The sequence below is a fragment of the Saccostrea cucullata genome, unplaced genomic scaffold (assembly GCF_032062105.1).
Source record: "Saccostrea cucullata isolate Sc308-1 unplaced genomic scaffold, CSIRO_AGI_Scuc_v1 ctg1847, whole genome shotgun sequence".
NCBI lineage: Eukaryota > Metazoa > Mollusca > Bivalvia > Ostreida > Ostreidae > Saccostrea > Saccostrea cuccullata.
In genome coordinates this window covers 23,165-44,797 of record NW_026937982.1, presented here as the reverse complement: position 1 = coordinate 44,797, position 21,633 = coordinate 23,165, and the positions used below count along the sequence as shown (strand labels likewise).

General features: G+C 32.7%; 1 protein-coding gene across 1 annotated transcript; it reads left to right on the top strand.

Annotated features, from left to right (window-relative positions):
• Positions 1–9,553: 9,553 nt before the first annotated feature.
• Positions 9,554–20,431, top strand: LOC134249228 (complement C1q-like protein 4). Its single transcript, XM_062731598.1, has 4 exons — positions 9,554–9,647; positions 11,733–11,949; positions 16,087–16,161; positions 18,893–20,431. Exons 2-4 carry the CDS (start codon positions 11,760–11,762, stop codon positions 19,300–19,302), a joined length of 675 nt encoding a protein of 224 aa, XP_062587582.1. The 5' UTR covers positions 9,554–9,647; positions 11,733–11,759; the 3' UTR covers positions 19,303–20,431.
• The last annotated feature ends 1,202 nt before the right edge of the window (positions 20,432–21,633 follow it).

The window sequence follows — 21,633 nt, the reverse complement described above, 5'->3', positions numbered from 1 at the left end:
GGGTGAAGTAAGAATCGGCTTTCATCTGACCGATGTATTCTCTGCCATGACTGGATGTTCTACCTCCTATGTTGTCTTGCCCATTGTGATCTTGCTTCTTTGTGTCTATGGGATAAGAGTGGACATTTTATTGGCCGACATGATCGCATTTGTTCTTGGTCTAGCCTCTTGTTAAATGTTCTTCTACTGATTAGAGTATATTCCATCAAAGTGACAAGCTAAATATTATTTTGAAAAAAAGTAAAATAATTTTTATTTTTCAAAACATTTTCCTGGGTTTCGGTATTCGTGCAATTGATTGTGTGCCTCATCATTATTGTTGCTATTATGCCAGAATATACTGTAAACAAACTTTTATTCGCATTCTAGAAATTTTCGCGAAGTTCGCGAGAGCCTAATCATCGCAAAAAATTCTCGCCGCGAACCATTCCTTAAAGTCTCTGTGTCTATTAAAAACAGATTTAAAAAAGGTTCCAAAATTAATCGTCGCGAACTAGTTTTTCTCCAGTAAATCGCGAAATAAAGTCGTCGCAAATAAAAGTTAATTTACAGTATACATGGTATGTCTTCATACATTGTTTTAGTTTAATAAATGAATGAATGATTAAGAGAAAATCAAATTTTTGGTCATCCTCGGCATAAAACCTTTTTTTCTCGTCGGTTTCTCTTTGGTAAATATTTTTCTTCCTCAGAATACATGAATAATAGCATGATGAATATCTTTGTAAATAATACAATGACGATTTCTGTCTCTTAGATCGATGGGTATTCCGAATTAACGATTTTTTTAATCTATCAAAAATGTATGCATTTGTTGTGGTTTATTTTTTTTCTCGCTGCATGTATACATATCTGGAATCCGGATAGGGCCACACAGTTCACTATCGCATCATCGCACCATCGAGGTTTGAGTCGATGGTGCGATGATGCGATAATGCGATGACGATGGAGCGATGAAGCGATAACGATGAAGTGATGGTGCGATAGCGCAATGACGATGACGCGATGGCGCGATACTGCGATGACGATGAAGCGATGGTGCGATGGAGCGATAAAGCGATGACGCGATGGCACGATAGCGATGCTGCGATGGTGCGATAGCGATGATACGATAACGCGATAACGATGAAGCGATGCTCTTTCGTGTCATCTTTAGTGCTCTATTGCACTATCGTCATCGCATTGTCGCACTATCACACTATCGACTCTTTTGCGCATGCGCCATTGAGAAGAGAAATGGCGTCAGGATGTGAAAGTATAAACAGAATACATATCAGAAATAGATCTTACTGGGTGAATTAACTTCACTTGGCATAGAAAATAACCATGTCTTTATTGCCAGACATATAACAAGTTAGAAGATGTTAAAATATACAGTGGAGCCTCATTTATCCGGACGATTTGGTTCCCAGTCAATTTGTCCGGATATGTGAAGCGTCCGGATACCTGAATCACCAGTTAAACAAGACATAATAACATTTTGAAATTCTGTTCCGATGAAAAAGCGTCCGGATACTGAAGCATCCGGATATCTGGCGTCCGGATATCTGAAGGTCCACTGTAGTTTGATAATCAAGATAAAGTTAACAATACACTCATGTTGTGAATGATGTAAAATAAATCGAAATCCGCGTGATCTAGATTTTGGTTTCTAAACGGGGGGGGGGGGGGGGGGGTTAATACTGTAGATTGGAAAAAAAAATTACGATGGTTTTACTTTCACTATGTTCGCGATTCATTTTTTTTCCGCAAAATTAACCCATCGTGAATGCTATCATTAACTATTAAGACAAGTAAATGCTTATACGAAATTTAAATTAATTTCTTACATCGTGAAATCAGGGACCTATATACTAGTATTTAGGTCCCTGGTGAAATTAAACCCATCGCTATCGTACTTTCTGAGAAAGCGTGAAATTTTAGCACCGTTAAATACAGTATTCACAATCAAGAAAGTTTAAAGCAAATACAAAACAAAAGTCTTCCTCCCTCTCTCCTCTTGGTACTTCGTGTTTGTTATTTAAAATATGATTATCAAATACAAAATTAAAGTCAGTTAATTATCACTGGGCAATCAAATCTTTGCTCGAATTAACTACCTGCTGAGAATGCCATCCTATCTATATAGTCGATAGAGCGATGGTGCGATGACACGATGTCGATAGCGCGATAAAGCAATAACGATGGCACGATATAGCATCGCATCATCACTGTCGCGCCATCGCATCATCGCTATCGCACCAACGCATCATCGCTATCGTGCCATCGCGTCATCGCATTATCGCTACATCGTACCATCGCATCATCGTCATTGCAGTATCGTGCCATCGCGTCATCGTTATCGCGTCATCCCACCATCGACTCAAACATCGATGGTGCGATGATGCGATAGTGAACTGCGTGGCCCTATCCGGATTCCATACATATCTCATCACTCATGCGATGCCCTTATTACGATACGTTGTGTTGGGTAATGTTGTGTTGCGAGTGTTCTTGCTGTAATAATATACTGAATGTTGAAGTTCTTTCTCAGTAAACCTCGTGAGAGGAAGTCCGTAAGGACCATGCATTTAGGCCATAAGTAATATGCCCCTTTCAATTGAAAGAATTCAACTGATTGTAAAAAGAATCATCAAACCATCAACAATTGTCTTGCAAAACATGCAGAAGGGTATATAATACTGCTGCTTTCTCAAAAACACTTAGTCTTTTTTTTTTAAATATGTCTTGATAAAAACAAAAAAGTATGCTTCTCACCACTTTTATTTTAAGTCAAGAAGCACTCGAAAATTATTTAAAATGATTTCTGTAAACCAACGTCTGTACGTGCAATTTCATATGTCTTTTTCCTTTCAAAGTAGTTTCTCTATTTTTAATTTTTTGAAGATGATTCTGTATATGTTTTAAGGATGTTTGAAGGATGTTTGAGTGTGAACTTGGGTCGCGAAAACCCAGTGAAAACTTACACCACTTGACAATGCCATAAGGAAGTATTTAAGTCCTAATATGCTTTTGAAGTACGTATTTTTAAATATATTCATCAAAAAAACCAAGGTATATAAACTATAGTAAGAAATTGAAATTCTGAAAAAAATAATATATTTTTAATTATACGTACATTTATCAAAAACTAAACGTTTTTATAAATTTCAATGATGAGTTATCGAAACTTCACTGACATAAAGATTTATTTTGTGTGTTCCAAGCCCATTATCGATAATCTCGTAAATGAAGCTTTCAACTACTGTAAATATAAATTTTTATGCTGCCGATAAAAAAGAACAGAAATAAAAACTTTTAATAAAAAAGTGAATTAAAGTTGATGCCAAAATACGATGTACTAATGTACAGGGGATCGAACATAAAGGCTACTTAAGTCTAAGACCGATCTTAAGTAGGACTTAGGTACAGTCTAAAACTTAAGACCGTAACTAGAAGCATACAAAGATTTGGCAATCCTAGTAAAACGTAGGTGGCCGGTAGAGGTGACTTTAGTATATCTAACTTTCTTGCACATATGTTTAGAATCAATTAATATTATGCACAAAGAAAATGATTACCTCTATTTGACGATGATTTAAGAATTTTAATTTTTTTTTGTTTGGGGAGGGGGGAGGGGGGCTGTTCACTGATTCCAATATCACTCCCAACACAACATACATGTAATTACAAAATTTAATTTTAGGAATACGTCTTGAATTAGTGGGACCTCGCTTATAGAAATAAATTTAACACAGTAATAAACCATGGATCTGTATGTTCACTTTGAAAATATGAGTTGAAATAATTTGTTGAAAAAGGAATAGAAAGAGGATGATGACAGTAACAGTACTATTATAAAAGGTATTCTGTAAAGTAGAATAAATGTAGAACGCGACAAGTGCAGATTTAGACAGGGCTCACTACAGTTCTAATATCCCGATTTTTTGTATCCTTGATTAACTTACAAATGATTGTATCATAAAACTTCTGCAATTTTTGCTTCTGACATGCATGGGCAGATACATAGCGGGTATTCAAAATGTATTGAACTTTTAGATTTTCAATTTCAAGTAGATATGCGGTCGATTATCTTTTCTTGCCTTCGATAATAACAGGGTAAGTGCACACTTGTCAAAACAAAAGAGTTACAAAAGGTAAACTGAAAACATCTCAGGTGATAAATAATTGTCGTGAACATTTACAAATCGCCACTTTCTGACCATGCGGTATTTGTTTTCAAACATTCCGAATAATTTATAACATAATTACATGTATAATTTTAATTCTAACATAAATTAAACCAATAGGGACATCAACTTTAATATGTAATTAATTAAACCCCTAACTGAATCACTTTTAGCAATATATCTATATAAAATCAAAAATCATAGGTTGACTCATATAAAACATTTTTAACGTAAGTTAGACTTAGCTAAGACCTAGCTAATTTCGTTATATGTTACGGTTTAAGAAATACTTAAGTAGTACTTAGTCAGGTCCTAACATTCTGTCTAAACCGAACTTACGACCCTACTTAAGTCAAAATCGTAGCAAGCTTGATGTTACGAACCCAAGGAATCTGGAAGGTCAGATAGGTGGTCACAAAATATAGTTGATAGGTTGATAAATAGATTACACAACGTCATTGCTCGGCTGTGGCAAAGGTAGGGATGTCAACGAATACTAGCTGACTATTTGACTATCAGTCGAATAGACCGACGATCGAATAATGAAACGACATTCGAATATTTAATTAATGCAAAAAAAAAAATGGAAGTGATAAAGAATTCTCAACACAAAATTGTAAAGCGTCATTCCTCGAGCCATTATTGTTTCTTTCCGTAGACGAATAAGAGCTGAAACACAGTCACAGTATATAACAAGGTAATTCAGAGAATTTGTGTCCCCCGCTTAGGGAAAAATAAACCATGCGCAGTTCGGAGGGGGGGGGGTGGATCCCCTTGACTTAATTTGTAGAATTATTAAATGTATAAATGTATATTGAAGCAAATAAAATATGCCAATATGGATATAAAGGTTTGATTCCTTATTCTTTATTATGTGTATAGGAGATTCTTTTATAGGGAATATTTATCACACTGTAATGATGATTTTATGAGTTGGTACAAGCCAGACATTTTTTTCATTTCACATGAACACTATAATTTAGTTTAAAAAAGTATTTCGGAAAAAATAAACTTAAATCGCCCGGGATGCGATCCCGAGCCCTCTCACATGTGAAGCAAGAGACATACCACTAGACCACGAAGTCGCTCTAAACTACCGAAAATTATATGCAAAGATGAAGTCACATACATGTATATATTAACTTTCGATATTGTCAAAATTTTACACATTGCATGATATCTAATTTAACCTTTATCAAACAGTTTTAATAGATGAAATAAGAATATAAAGTCCACCGAGAACCTATTTTATACGTAACAACTCTCCTCATGCCCCTGTGCTAAAAATAGCGACATGTAATAAAATAAATACTAATAAAACAAACAGGGCGGGGCACTTTGAGAGGGGTGAGAGAGGCCCTAGGGAGTTTTGGTATAAAATTACATTGCAAAAGCTCAAAATCTTCATAGAAAATCGCCCGGAAATGATAGTGTTTCATACAAACAGAATGTATATATTTATGACCTTGAACTTTGACCTTTTGACCTCAAAATCAATAGGGGTCTTTCTTCGGCCACAGGGAGTTGTTATGTAAAATTTCATTGCAAAAGCCTAAAGAGTTCTCGAGAAATCGCCCAGAAACGAAAATGTTATAAAAGACAGAATTTGCAAATTTATGACCTTGACCTTTGACCTTTTGACTTAAAAATCAATAGGGTTCTTCCTTAGTTCATAGGAAGATGCTATGCAAAATTTCATTGCGAAAGATCAAAGGGTTCTGGAGATATCGTGTGGAATCGAAAGCGTTACAGACAGACAGAAAGACGGACGGACGGACGGACGGACAGACCCAAATTAATATTCCCCACTTTTCAAGCCGGGGACAAAAAGTTTCCACACTGTTTACATGGAAAGAAAAGTAATAACATACCGCGATAATGATTTCTCAATTATTGGTCTTTTTGTTATTGTAATAAATTAGGCAGCGCTTTATTGGACTTTGAGAATTATTAATTGCACTTGTACCAATTATAAATGTATTTATTACCTCTAAGAATGTTTAAATTATGATATAGGAACACAGAATAGCCGTTAAGGTTGAAGCTTCGATAATTATTGCAACAATTATCTCCTCCCCTTTTGCAATTTATTTTAATTAAGCTTTAAAAACACTGCTGACAAGTCTTTAAGCGTACTAGAAAGAAGGAATGTACATACCACTTTATGTGATTTACAAAAATTCATACATTTTGGAGAATCAATTGCTGGTGTAAATCTATTTCATTTCTACATCTTATCCCAACTGAACGTTCATCTGAATATGGGTGCCTATCACACAGTATAGGTATTTGATGTTACTTTTTACAGAAATTTACGAAAAGGGTGTTTATTTAAATACGCGAATGATGAGATTAAAAAAAAATGCTCCGAATAGTCGACTATTGTTCGAATAATGCAATCCAGCGTTCGGCTAAGGAAAGTGAATATTTTGACATCCCCAGGCGAAGGTGAAACATATGATTATAACAGACAGTATTCAAGATCAAAAAGCCCTTAAAATACATAAATCGGAGCAGAGAAAACATCGGAAGTGAGATCAAGTGTCGTGGAGGACTGAGCATCCCCTACTGACTGATTTCCGGTATCAGGAAATGTATATGGATGTATTTATTTCCTTCAGCCCGGCAAGAACAAAACGTGTACTTTAAGAGAAGCATGACCGAATTCAATCGCTTTTGCTGTAAATATATATTTTGGCAATTCACGTATAGTAAACATTTCTAATGAAATTTGAAGGTCTAGGTTAAATGAAGCTAGCTTGAAAAAAAACTACCTTTCACACACCTAATTCTAATTGCAGACCGCAGGAGAAGGAGAATGGAGTTTGTAAGATATACCATGCAAATCAATCACCTGAGATCCGTACTCTTTAAAGACAAATCCATTTTTATGGGGATTTATGACGGAATTCTTTCATTGTAAAGATAGGAAGCACTATACCTCAATATGATTGCTTTGCTGATGTATGTTATGGCGTGAGGAGGTAGTTTTATTCAAGCACTGACATATCATCAGAAATGCAGTTCTAACCGATATCAGGTGACGACGTGCGATTTCTGACGCAATTTTGAGATCAAATTCGGTGCCATAACTTTATTTTTCGTTTTGATAGATTGTTACGTCTGATCATACTGGAAAAGCACCACTGAGCATCCCATGACGTATGCTCCTTGTCATGATCGGGAAATAACGATAAAAAGACTTCAAGCAGTACAGTGTGTAACTAATGGAAACTACTCAGCATTTGAGTACTAGTAAATGATAGATTGTATTTGCTGATAAGTATTTGGGGTAATGCTTCAGCTGGTTGTTTGGAGAGAATCTATAAGCTCAAAAAAAAACAGACCGCTAAAATAATACTTGATGCTGCCCCTGATGCTCCATCTGAGGTATAATTTGAAAAATCAGGGTGGCTTTTTGTATCGGCCATTTACGAAATGACGCTTGTAAACGAAAGAGTTGATATTCGTCATTCATTCATTTTCATTTCATATCCGAAAGTTCTACTCCTTCTTATATGTTCTTGTAAATAGATCAATATCTGATCTAAAAAAAAACCAAGCTAATTCACAGAATTTGTGTTCCCCGCTTAGGGAAAAAGTAAACCATGCGCAGTTCAGGGGTCGGGGGTGAGTTTGGATCCCCTTGACTGAATTTGTAGAATTATTAAATGTATATTAAAGCAAATAAATTATGCCAATATGGGTATAAAGGTTTGATTGATTATTCTTTATTATGTGTGTAGAAGATTCTTTTGATATGGAATATTTATCACACTGTAATGATGATTTTATGAGTTTGTACAAGCAAGACCTCATAAATTTTTTCATTTCACATAAGGAATACTATCATTTCAAAAACAAAAGTATTTCGAAAAAAAATGGATTTTCCGGGATGCAAACCCTGGTCCTCTCACATGTGAAGCGATAGACATACCGCTAGACCATGAAACCGCTTTAACAAGGCGAAAACTATATACAAACATTAAGTCACATACATGTATATATTCACGTTCGATATATTGTCAAAATTTTACAAAATGCATGGTGTCTAATTTAACCTTTATTAAACAGTTCTAATAGATGTACATGTAATAAGAGTATAAAGTCCGCCGAGAACATGTTTTATACGTAATAACTCTCCTTCATGCCCCTGTGCTAAAAAAAGCGAGATGTAATATAATAAATACTAATGAAACAAACGGGGCGGGCCACTTTGAGAGGAGTGAGAGAGGTCCTAGGGACTTTTGGTATAAAATTACAATGCAAAAGCTCAAAATCCTCTTGAAATTTCGCCCGAAAACGATAGTGTTACACACAACAGAATGTATATATTTATGACCCTGAAGTTTGACCTTTCGAGCTCAAAATCAAAAGGGGTCTTTCTTTAGCCACAAGGAGTTGTTATGTAAAATTTCATTGCAAAAGCTAAAAGGGGTCTTGAGATATCGCGCGGAAACGAAAGTGTTATGACAGAGAGAATTTGCGAATTTATGACCCTGACCTTTGTTCTTTTGACCTCAAAATCAATAGGGGTCTTGTTTAGTCCATAGCGAGTTGCTATACAAAATTTCATTGCTCAAAGGGTTCTCGAGATATCGTGTGGAAACGAAAGTTAAAGACAGACAGAAAGACGGACGGACGGACAGATCCAGATTAATATCCCCCACTTTTCAAGCGGAGGACATATAAAAACTGAATTTTGAGTAAAGACCTACAATGACATAAAGCTTCAGAATGCATATAATTCAACGCAAATAAGCCACGTCCATAAAGGATTACATGAGTTTATTTTCTTTGAGTTACATAGAATTTAATTGAGTCCTTAAAAAAATCTGAAATATATATATTTGCATATTAAATTGATCAAAAGGAATTTTGAAAATGCCTGTAGGCATCAATATGGACAGAATATGATTTTATAGATTTAATTTTACCATTGTAATTAGAAAAGTTTCAAAATAATAAATATCATATTATAAAATTGATTGTAATTACCTACAACCAGAAACAAATGAAATGTTATCGAATTGCAAAAAACAACCTTCGTATAATATAGTATCAACTACGCATAAGTAGGATAAGAGATATGTATGAAATGGAACATTTTCTGATTCCTCAGATTGAAACATATTTTTTTTTAATCTTAAAAGGAGCTTAAAAATGAATTATGATCTTATGATTGTATCACTTTATGAAAAATATATTCAAAACAGACAAACAAATATAAATAACTTTTTTTTCAACGTAAAGTAACATAAATTATCGTATTCAGGATACCCAGTAGAAACTGTTCATTAGAAAATATCAACTTATGCATATGTATTCTTAAATGTTACACTTATATTTATTATATCACGACGGCTAACATTACAGCAACAACTTAGCAGACCAAACCTTTGATACTTAAGCAAGTTGTACTGTTGTAGTGCACTCATTTATGCAAAAAGTGGCCTTAAGTAAAGGAATCAAACGTATGTAAGTATTACACAAAGTATGTTTGTTTTAAATGTTTTTCGAATGATGTGTAACGAGTAATCGCTTGATAGTCTTAGTCAAAAACGAAATTTTTTTTGAGCCATTGCTTGGTGTTGTTTCATTGTATGAAAGGGAGAGGAACTATTCTATTATATTCTATTATTTTTTGTTGTTGTTAAAATGTTAAATTTAGAAATATCCTTTGTAAATTTAAAATTGTTTTCTGTGGGAATATCTGAATCCAAATAAGATACCCCGACATTTTTTTTTTCGTATTCCTTTCTTTTAAAGCCTTCCTCTAACCTATTTATTAAATAGATCAAGAGCAATATATGATACGTATCTCAATAGGACCTTAAAATGAATATCTTATTTTTACTTGATACGTAGTTTTAATTTGCACGGCTATATCTGTTACCTTTATTGGTAATTTTCAATTCGATCAAAATGCCATTAATTGAGAAATATGACATCATAAAGTTCACGTTTTCCCGCCATTTTAGCATATTTTGTATAAAACTGCTTATTTTCAAGCAGTTTTTCTTCCAGAAAATGTTGAGCGCAAACTAGAACAAACTTAATATTTTTACCAAAAATGTATCTTATTAGACTTATTACTGACAGAAAAATTTTGCATGTTCCAAGTTGCGCTTAATGTTTCCCATCAGAAAAAATGTCAAGAAAAAGCCCATTTTTGTTTTTTTTTTAGTTGGATTGCAAAAATAGCACATTTTCTGACATCATATTTTGCCTGTGAGTGCATATTAATGTCAAAAATGTATTTAAAATATTTTCAAAATAATCTCCTCTACAAAATAAAACTCAATTATGCATTTATGAATAGCATTCTAAAATGTTCATTTTAAGGGGGCCAAAAATGACTCTTTGACTGTTGAAAAAAAAAATGAAAACAAAATCTTTATCTCTTTTATGATAAGGTGTGTAAATTATATATCATCTTCAAAGAAAAATTCTTAAAATTTATTCTTCTCAAATATATAACGACTCATGTGTCGGTAAGGAATATTTTTTTTTTATCAACCAATCAGATTTTTTTTTATCATAATGTAAATGGAACCTGTAGAAGACATAAATAAAACATTATGAATAAGAATATAATAAAGGACACTTTTCAAACGATAAGCATATTTTAAAAATTATTTGAATATAATAGAAAAAGTGATATATTTTAGTATCTAGCAAGGTCAGTTGAAATGTATCTATATAGTTAGAGAATATAATCTGAAAAGATAGATCCTACAAACACGTAAATGGACATGTAATAGTATGCAATACGCATATTATATATATAGAAGCAGACTCCGGATTCGTAGGGGATTTATGAAAACACAAAGTTTGAGCAAAAACAACTGCAACACACACCCTCACCCTCACACACACACACCGTCTTCTCTCTCTCACACACACACACACACATGTAACATGTGTATCCTGCTAGCATTAGTATTAGTTGTTATAGGTTAAAAATGTCAGAATTATCATTCTTAGGAAGGATATTGCCCGGATTAATGATATTGCACTTCTGAAAATCTAAATTGTTGCTCTATATTGACCTGTTTAGCTTCACAAAAAATATATGTTCTGTTTAATTTAAAAAAAAGCAAAAAACAAAGAAAAACAAGTTAAAAAATACAAATTTAACACAATACATTTCCGTATACTTAAAAATATGTTACTGAAATTAAATGTTTCTCTCCAAGTACCGTGACATTAACAAAAGAAAACATCCAAAGAAAAAAAACATTAATTCGGGGATGATAAGGATTTCCACAGTTTTATATTGTATTCAAAACATGTCATTACATTTCCAGCTATGTTTTATATCGCTTTGTGCATGTGAAATGTGAATGTAAGAAAAACAATTTCTTGAACTACCCATTAATACATTTGTTCCGATATCACATAACCTGGTTGATCACCTTACTGTCAATTATAATTATGTCAAGTGTTGCACATATATCGTTTCATGAGCGCAAGTTCTCGTAAATGAAATTGATCTCACTTTACTCGATTTTGAATCCAATCATTATATTCTTTTATCTTTTAAATACGTTTCTTTTTTAGATTCTGAGAAAGAACAAGTCTAGAGCAATGCCTTTATTTTGGACAATCCTTCTGATCATGATGGTGTGCTTGATTAAATCTTACAATGGTCAAAAAATTGACTACTTCCATCCTACCTGTTCCGGAGCAGACAATGAATTGAGCGTCCTGAGAGGAATTGTTAAAGAGCAAGACAAGAAAGTAGAAAAACTCGAGAAAGAATTAAATATTTTTAAAAGTACGCACTTTTTGATAAGCATGTTAGTGATAATTTTTTTCTTGTGAACCGAAATCCGTAGCATTAAAATGGGCACTTGATATCTATTTGTTTCTCAAGAATAAAACATAAATTTTATAAAAAATGAAGGGAAATATTATGAAATGTCAGTATATTTGAAATGAATACCAAAGACATTCAAAAGATTTAACTGTACAATTAATTTTTGCCCGAGAGTTTTATAGACAAGGGTGGATATACTCGTATATTTTTTTAAACTTTGAAATATAACACAGACAATTTGATCATATTCATGTAATAACAAAATTTGATATTATGAGGAATCATTGGTATTTGAATAAGTCTATTACGCTGTTGTTTTATTTCCTCGTAGGCAGCATTCTATGTTTAAATACGTCTAGGAGTTTTATAACTTTATTTTTAGTTTTTATATTTTAAAGATAAAAAAAAATATTGCTTCAGTTTCCAGCTTCATTTTTCTATCTGAATCAAGATCTCATTACATTTCCCCTTTCATGTAAATTTTGCCGTCTTATCTATTTAAGCTATTTTTTTCTTAAGAGATTTATTTCATATACTAATCATATTATTGCTGTTAGGTATAAAATCGATTTTACAATAAAATTCGGTTTTAACGAAGACACTGGGACTTATGAAATTACTTCCCTATATCCGTGATTCGTTTTACTCGTATAAGAATTTTTTTTTAATTTATATAGCTGGGAGTCCAAGATAATTTCGTTCTATCCTTGAATGCGCAATATCCGTGTTCTTACTACCCGAACTTTTCTGTAATTTGTATTTTTGTTAAATATAATTGTCAAATGATGTATATTTGTTGAAAATACAAGGTTTAGTTTTTAACCTGATACAAAGTGGAACAAACTTCCTAATTACAAAAAAAAAAAAAAAATAACACGGCCTGGATATCGAATATCTGAAACCTACTACTCCGTCGTTTTCATGTTCCTCTTCACCCTATACATGTAACTATAGTCCTGCTAGACAAGCTGTTAATAATAAAGACTTTGCATCACCTATTTTAAAAGGTCCCAAATATAGGGAACCCCTATCCTTCAACTTGCGTCAGAATTTTACAAATTAATATACACTTACTCAAAAGTTATGGACCATCACTCTTTGAGTAAATAATATAGTTGAAAAACATCTATTTTGCCTAAAAAGTGCTGCTAGAATCCCAATTTCATGTCAGTAAAATAATTATTCCACACATTCACATGAAAACGTACCCCATGTTTTTAATTTTATACATACACTGTATGAACCGAGATTTTTCGTAAAACAATGCTTAACTCGGGATTCTAGCAGCACTTTCCAAGTATTTTAGAAGGCAAACTTTCCACCTGTACAAATCTTATGTTTTGGAATATCAAGCTTATTGTTTTTCTGTTGCATTATTTTTGTCACGAATGACAGAGGAAAGGCCGACCGGGAAATTTATATAGCTGACTGTCTTTGAAAGAGAATATAATTAATGAAAATAAATTAGCATACCTGTTTAATTAACTGAACTCCATATAAATTTCACATAATATTCACGATGTTTCCTTTTAAACTCCATTTTTCGTATCTATGTACATGCCGTCTTAGCCAAATTCTCTTTACACGACATGATCAATTCCCAAGTTACTTGATCTACACATATGACGTCATCCGTGGTAGATTTTAATGAAAATGACACATACAACATAACAAAATAAAAACATTTTATTTTTGTTAATGTTTACACGTTTCTATTCATTTTCTAGAGTTACATTACATCTCTAAATACCAATATTACGAAAACCTGTGTTTTAAAATTGACGTCACCTCGCCTACCATATGACGTCATAATGTAGTACTGATTTAGTCAAGGCAGAATATTTTGTATGCTTCCTTATTACCCCTGCGCTGTTTATAATGGGAAAGGCCAACTAGATTTTACAAGTTTTTAAAAAATAGCATGTGAGCGCAGTTAGGTACAATTTTCTCCTTTCACATATAGGTAGATTTGAATAAAATACAGTGACCAGCCAAAAGAGAAAATTGTACCTACTGCGCGCGTATATTTTAAGGGCTTCAAAGAGTGGGGCGGGGTTAAAATGCAATTGGAATTGAATGAAAACTTGATACCCCTACCACAATAAAAGAGCTATATCTTTCAAATCAGGTTTCTATTTTTGTAAAAAAAAAAATGTATTCTATAAAGGTACACATATCACTGATTAGTTACATACAAGAATTTTAGTACAATTTGGACATTTAATTTTTTGTCAGTATACGAGGGACCGCAAGTCACTTCATCCTTTCAGAAATTTCACGAACTTTTGGATCAACTATTGCTTAAGCATTGTCTTTTTATATGAATAAATGACCTTTAAAGACTCACAGTTTTACATTAATATTACGATATTATACGCTTAAAATTGATTGACTGATCTTGATTTTTTTTTCGAAGGAGCTAATTTAAATAACGTTCTCTATATCAAGAATATGAAAACCAGTCCTAACTGAATATAACTTTAAAAAGTGTGTGTTGAACATTAAAATCTATAACAGTTTCAAGCTAGATGACAAATATCACACTTAATCATGGGTAACCGTTTTGTATAAAATTTGATACATGTATGCTTTTCAAACTTTTAGATGGGTCGTTAGAGTTACATTTTTGGTCGAATGTTAACCTATGGTATCAATGTAAGCTATAGATATAAAATCTACATGGAGATCGAAAGTACATAAAACAATAGAAAACAGGAGCAGAGCAAATACGGACCTCCAAAACATCATCCATGGGATCAGGAGCCATGGAGAGGTGAGCATCTCCTGCCGACCGTTCAAACCCGGCCTGTGCTCCTCGTCATGATTGGAAAATATCAGAAAAATCCGTCGTCAATTCTGCGTACATATAATAGTCTAAGAATTAGCATGAAAAACGTCAGTCAACATTTGACTCAATGATAAATTTTATTTGCTGACAAGGTCTTTGTATCGAACAAAGAACACAAGTAGAGCATGCTCTTGCGTATCGAATCAATTGTGATATATTCACTCCGTATGCAGTCGATGAAGGTATAGTGCTGCATCAGTAAGAGAATTTGACTATCAGAACGATGAAAAATTAAAGTCATCCCGTTTTTCAAAAAGTTTGTAAGATTACCATTAACGTCGTTTGTGGTCTTCTCTTAGTGAGCATATCTCTGCTGTGAAGGAATTTGAAACTGAGTAATATATGTTTTTTTAATTTGAATTAGTCATCTTGAATGAGTAAATTTAAAGCATATGAGCAAGATTTCTATAGAGAAGTAACCGCGGCTTATATATCAACATGGCGTGCTTGATATTAACACTGTGGTATAACAAGAAAACAAAACCCAGATATTTTCCAGGTATTGTAGATATGTACAAACATGTTATACTATAGCATTAGATCTGTAGCTCACTTATTTCAAAACACATTTGGATGAACGGGAATAAAAACAACAGAACACCTCATGTAAAAAGTGTGTTTTTTGCTCTTAATATGTGAGGTTTTTCAATTAATTTTCTCGTATATTTATGCCACAGTCTCTAAAGTATAAAAATCTTATACCTAACAGAATTATTCTTTTACCACTTCCATAATTAAAGGTCCCCAATTTTGATAGACCTTCTGGGTCTTATATCTAGACCATCAAAAATACGGTTTATAATTTTACAGTAATATTGGATGACAAGTCAATTAAGATCAACGATGCTCATACATATAGAGTTCCTGTTGTCTTAGTAAATGAATACATGTATGCTAAGAACACACAGTTCGTAATATATTGATAAATACAGATATTTTCTTTAATGGGTATTACTCTCTTAAGTCTATCATCTGCTTATCTCTGATTTTTTTTTCATTTTGCCATTAATTGAGTCATGAAATCTTTGTTATATATTAGACGATAAGTAACTGGTGTAAGTTTTAAACTTCTTATAAACAGACACTATCTTCTGAAGTAATATACAATTAAACATATACATGATATGCGCTAATGTACACTTGTTCATGCAATGCACTATCTTTTTGTAAAAATAATAATCGAAGTCCATCTATATTTCCAGCAAATACTTTTAATATGGAATAATTAAAAAATTGCATTATTACAGAGATTGTAAGTGACATGAGAGGAACAATCCAAGAACTACCTTCAAAACAAGGGACAATGGCAGAAAAATTGAATCGTAAGTTCAAAGTCGGAATGTCAAAATGGAATCTACGAAAAAAAAAAATCTGAGGCGGACCCTGAATCTGTTATATTTATTCAGGAATTCTAACGATGCTATTTCAAAAATGAGATATGTTTACCCAATACCTTTCCCACACAAAATGAATCTAGCATTATATATATACATATATGTGACCTGCACCTTCATATAAGCACTCATTTATTTGTACTCATGACTTATGTCAAAGCCGATAAATATTCATAAATTAATTGAGTAATGAATTGTATGCCAGTAGGAGGGTAGGTCGAAAAGTTCTTGGATTTCTGTCATATTTTTTTTATTTGACGTCACATGTTATCCAAATTTATGAGAAATATTTTAACAATAAATCCAAGTGAACGTTTTTTTTTTCAATATCACGCTTTATTCAAAACTTATCCCGATTTCAAAAATTGGATCGCAGAGCAAGTAAAAAAATATTCAGTTACGATCAATACACTTAATGTTGTCTGTATTCATATTCTCTGAAAAATGGATTAAACATGAAAAATAACCTAGGAATTCAAATTAAGAGTTGTTACATCGATTCATATTCATTATTATAGCTTGATACTCTGCTTTGTTGAAATCAACTTGAGAAGAAAGTTAGTCTTCATTTAAAACGACAAAAACGATGTTTATGAACGTCAAGAAGCAGCAGAAAACGTTGCAATTTCGTGTTTTACTCAGAAAAAAAATCCTAAATAAAATCTAAAAGTTTAAACGATAAAAAATAATATGTCACGAGTGAGTTTTGCATGTGTGTACAAATAATGCAGGCGGTATTTGAATGACAGAGACTTTGTATTAGATGAGGACAATTTGTGAAGAACGGGTATAACTGTAAAAATCTTAACAAAACCTTGAAAAAGTTGGAACATCAAGGAAAGCAATATTATCACATATAATTCAATTTATGCCGCTTTGAGAAATATATTATGTTTTACACCTTGGGATAATTCTGCACATCCCTGTGCAATTTGCAGGATATGCGCCTTTATCGCAGCGCAATTATCATATAACCTTTCATTGCGAAATCGCAACCTTTGCTTTTCTTGACAGAGTAATCCAATCAAAATTCATGATTTTGTTGCGCCATTTTTGTTAGCCTTGTAGTGCGTTGAAAAAAACCCACCACCCACCCTTTTTTGGGGTTTTTGCTTTTATATTATTTTGCATTTTAGTCCATATTTGTATTATTCTAATAACTTGTGAAACGTTTCTTGATTAGCGCAATTGTTTTGACGTCTCCAAGGATTTACTCATTTATTTTACATTTTATGCATATTTACATGTAATCTGATATGTTCACTGCATGTAAATTTCTAGTCAGTCTCAGGGGGATCGCACTTGTACCTTTCACCTTTGTACATGTAACCTGTATTGTTTAATAATAGTTGATCCCCCTTAATGATTTGTCATACATGTTACATTATGTCATATTCAACAAAACTGCATATCTGTGTTTGGTTTTTTTCACTGCACTATCTGGCTGACATTTCTCATAGGAGGCATAAAGACATGCGCTTCAGAGTTGCTTATCTTGTAAAAGAAGAGTTAAGTAAGAAAATAAATTAAAACCTTAAGGAAGGAAAATTATACTACTCGAGCAATTCATAAAAATATAAATATTAAGTATAAAAAAATTAATGAGTGAACATTGGATCATACTGAGTGAAATGGATAGGAATAGTATTTTTTGGAAATTCCTGACGCTATATATTGACATAACATTGTCGTAAACTGTGCTCCGGGGTTACAAAACATGCTGATTTTAAAATGAAGTAAATTGTTTTATGTTAAATTAAATGGAATGAAACTTAACACATTAACAAAGCAAATATTTCAACATATTATGTTGTTCTAATTTTAAATATCTAGTGAGTATTATAACGAAAAATGACATCGTCCACGAACTTTTCGAACAATCCTCGTAGATACGTTCAATTCTAGAAGTTTTTCATTCATACATGTACAAACCTCAATATATCTCGGTGAAGGGTTTCGAATCTAGACTTTTACTTGGCAACCAAGACCATTCAGCAATGACAGGTCTTTATCGTGCGAACGCCTATCGTCAAATAATGTAGAATTCATCCGAAATGCCAACAACTTACAATTCAAAGTACGGAGAAATACCGTAAATCTGGAAATTTTTACGTCGATTTTATTTTGCGAATCTGTGTCAAAATGCTGTTGATTAATTCTTACGCTTCAACATTTTGCTAATGACCACTAGTTTGTTTACATTTTCTTATTGTTGAATTATTTTCAAGAAAAATATTTTTGAATGATATGAACTCGCAAATTTCCTAAAAAATTTTTTACCTACAGCAAAAATATCCAGATTTACGGTATTAAATAAAAGCAAAAAAAATTATTCTGCGCATTGAATATATGCTGTTTTTCCCTGAAATAACGTGATCTTTGATTTTCCAATTGTATACGAGCTGTGTTAATGTTCTTATATCTAGATGGTAAGAAATCTGAGTAATCTGAGTATTGTATGTGCCATAAATGAACTGGAATATGAACAATTATATTATTATTTCATTTTCAAGAGAGAGACAAGAGTGTTATGCTATTAAGAAATAATTATGTATTGTTGTTTTTATTGACATTTTGAATGTCAACTTTAAATATCAATTTCTGATTTACATTTTTTTGTTTGAGTACATTACTATTCTAGTTCTGTCTTGGTTCATAGATGGAGTCGGTTTTACTGCTATGCTCAGAGGTGACACATCTATATATCAACTAGAAGAAAATGAAAAACTTGTTTTTGGATATGTAAGTATCAATGAGGGTAATGCTTACAACAAAGACAGTGGTATATTTCGCTGTCCAAGAAATGGGTTATATGCATTCTATGTGAATATTCTTACTTTACGACATAAGACGGCGGAGGTTGAAATTACAAAAAATGGAAACCATACCAATTCTGCAGCATACTCTCAAGGTGTTTCAGAAGGTACAAATGGCAGCATCTTTGCTTTACTCACACTGACGGTTGGGGATGAGGTCTGGCTAAGGGCTGCTAACAACTGGTCGTCTACTGGAAAAATTTTAAAATACCGTGAGAATACCTTTTCCGGATTCCTTGTGCATCAGTATTGATGTATTTACTAAAACCTTCAAAATTAAGTATTAATCAATAACGATTAACATTTAAAATGTGATTATGACGGAGCATAATGCTGTAAATTTGAATTATTTCAAAGATCATAAATAATTTGGAACTTGTGTTATTTAATATGTTGTTAACAAAATTATGTTCAATGAGTAGAGTCATAGAGTACTTCATTTATATCACCTCATGATTACAATAGCAATGCAGTTCATTGTTAAAACTTTAGATGGCCGGAAGGATTATAATGATTTTACGTCAAAATGTAAACTTGCTTTATACAATCATGTGTATAACAACAGTCAAATTATAGTCACTAGAATTCTAATTATTTTACATCTGACACTGTTTTTATTAAGACGTCAAATATTTATTTAGAAATACATATATTTGTTGTATTTCTCTATTATATAAACATGCAGAGAGGATCTCTGTTCGTGTTTGTAGGAAGTACATCACAGGTCATATTAAACATATTGTATATTATTTAATATATTATCTACCGGTACATCACTAAAAAATGACTTGCTTAACTTGTATTTCATGCATAAGATTGAATAAGATACGCGTGTAGTAATTATTTTATTCACAATGTGGACAAGTAAACTATACAGCTTTTGATGGATATAACATGTGTACATAGCAAATATATCTTCCACCGGTAGAAAGTACACCGGTAGGTGTACAAGTTTTAGTCAGCTGCAAAGTGTCTAACCTTTAGCCTAATAATCATTTCTCGTAGACTTTAGATTAATTGTTATGCTAATGTATAATGTTTTCAGTAAATTCTACTCACAATTTTTTTTGCAAACATGTTGGAATATATCAAAGCGTTGCAATCACGATCCGAACAGCTAACATACTCATCGTCGTTAAAGATGAAGCTGTCGCCAGTGTCTCTATGTCTACATCATGAATATGCATTACTCAAATCGTAGAAGTTTTTTTCATCCGATTTAGAACTTGTTGAATATTAACTGGATGGGACAGGTGTCTCCATCCATCGGATCCATTCATTCCTTTCCAGCTACCGAATTTCCTCCAACGTCTTAGCATCATTCCTTGCAAGTGTATTTTGTGCCTTTTCAGTTTTTTTATCAGTCTGTACGAATAAAATATTCCCAGACAACAATCTGTTCACTTTTACTGATCACATGTAGCCTTACACTAAATATTCCTTTAGAAAAAGAATTCTTTGCCTGATAAATTCAAATGATAATCGCATTTCAAGCCACTCTACATCTTTTGTTTCAAAATCTACGACGAACGTTTAGTAAGAATTTTTTATTCAAAAATATCCTATTGTCTGGCTTAAATGTAAATATAAGAAATGAACAGTTAAAAAATTTCAATAGGAATTGAAGTAGGTCGGTACGTGATCAAATCTTCCTTAGAGGCATTCGGTCTTCATAGGATTTGATCACTTGACCGACCCACTTCAATTCCCACTGATATGTTTAACTTGTTAGTTTTTTAAAACATTTTTCACTTGTACAAGGGTTGATCACAAAGTTCTCGAGACATATTGAATAAGGCGGTCACGTGACGTATTCTAGCTGAAGCATTCTGTTCATCAACGCTAAAATATTTTTCCAAGTCTTATATTTCTTACGATGGAAGTTGATGTTTATAACAATAACAGGCCATTTGTCAGAAACGACGAAATCTGGGAAATAGGATGGTTGGATAAGGTTATCCTTTACCAGAAAAAAACATGGTAACCGTCACAGCCAGAGTACTCTGTTTTAAAACCGTTGTTTATCCAATACAGATATAGTTGTAAGTACCTTCTTTTTATCCTATTTAATATGTAAAAAATCTGAATTAAACGATATTTCGGGGAATTAATAATAATACCACAGTATTTTTTTAAAGATATCTAATCATATTTCAAGCTGAAACTTTTCATAAGAAATTGCCTGACAAAAGACACATATTTTACCCAGCTTGCTTAAGTTAAACTTATACTCTGGAAAAAAAATATTTCAGAACTAATTCAATTTCCAAAAAAATCGAAGGTTTTTTCCACTCAAAACCATTATTGTTCCGCGCTTTTGTGAAAGCGTTGGGACATTAAATCTTATTCGTCTGTCCGTCTGTCTGTTTGTCAGTCTACTTGTTGGTCCGTCACAAATACATTAACATCGCCCCTATTTTTTATTAAGTGGAGTTATGACTTTCATTTTCATTCCTTAGGACGAGACCTTTCTTGGGGTACCGCCAAATTTGATCTTATGACTTAGAAGTTTGACCAACTTTTTATTAGAAAAAAATCTTAACTTTACTTTGGCCTAAACTTTTGAACTGTGGTTACTAGGACT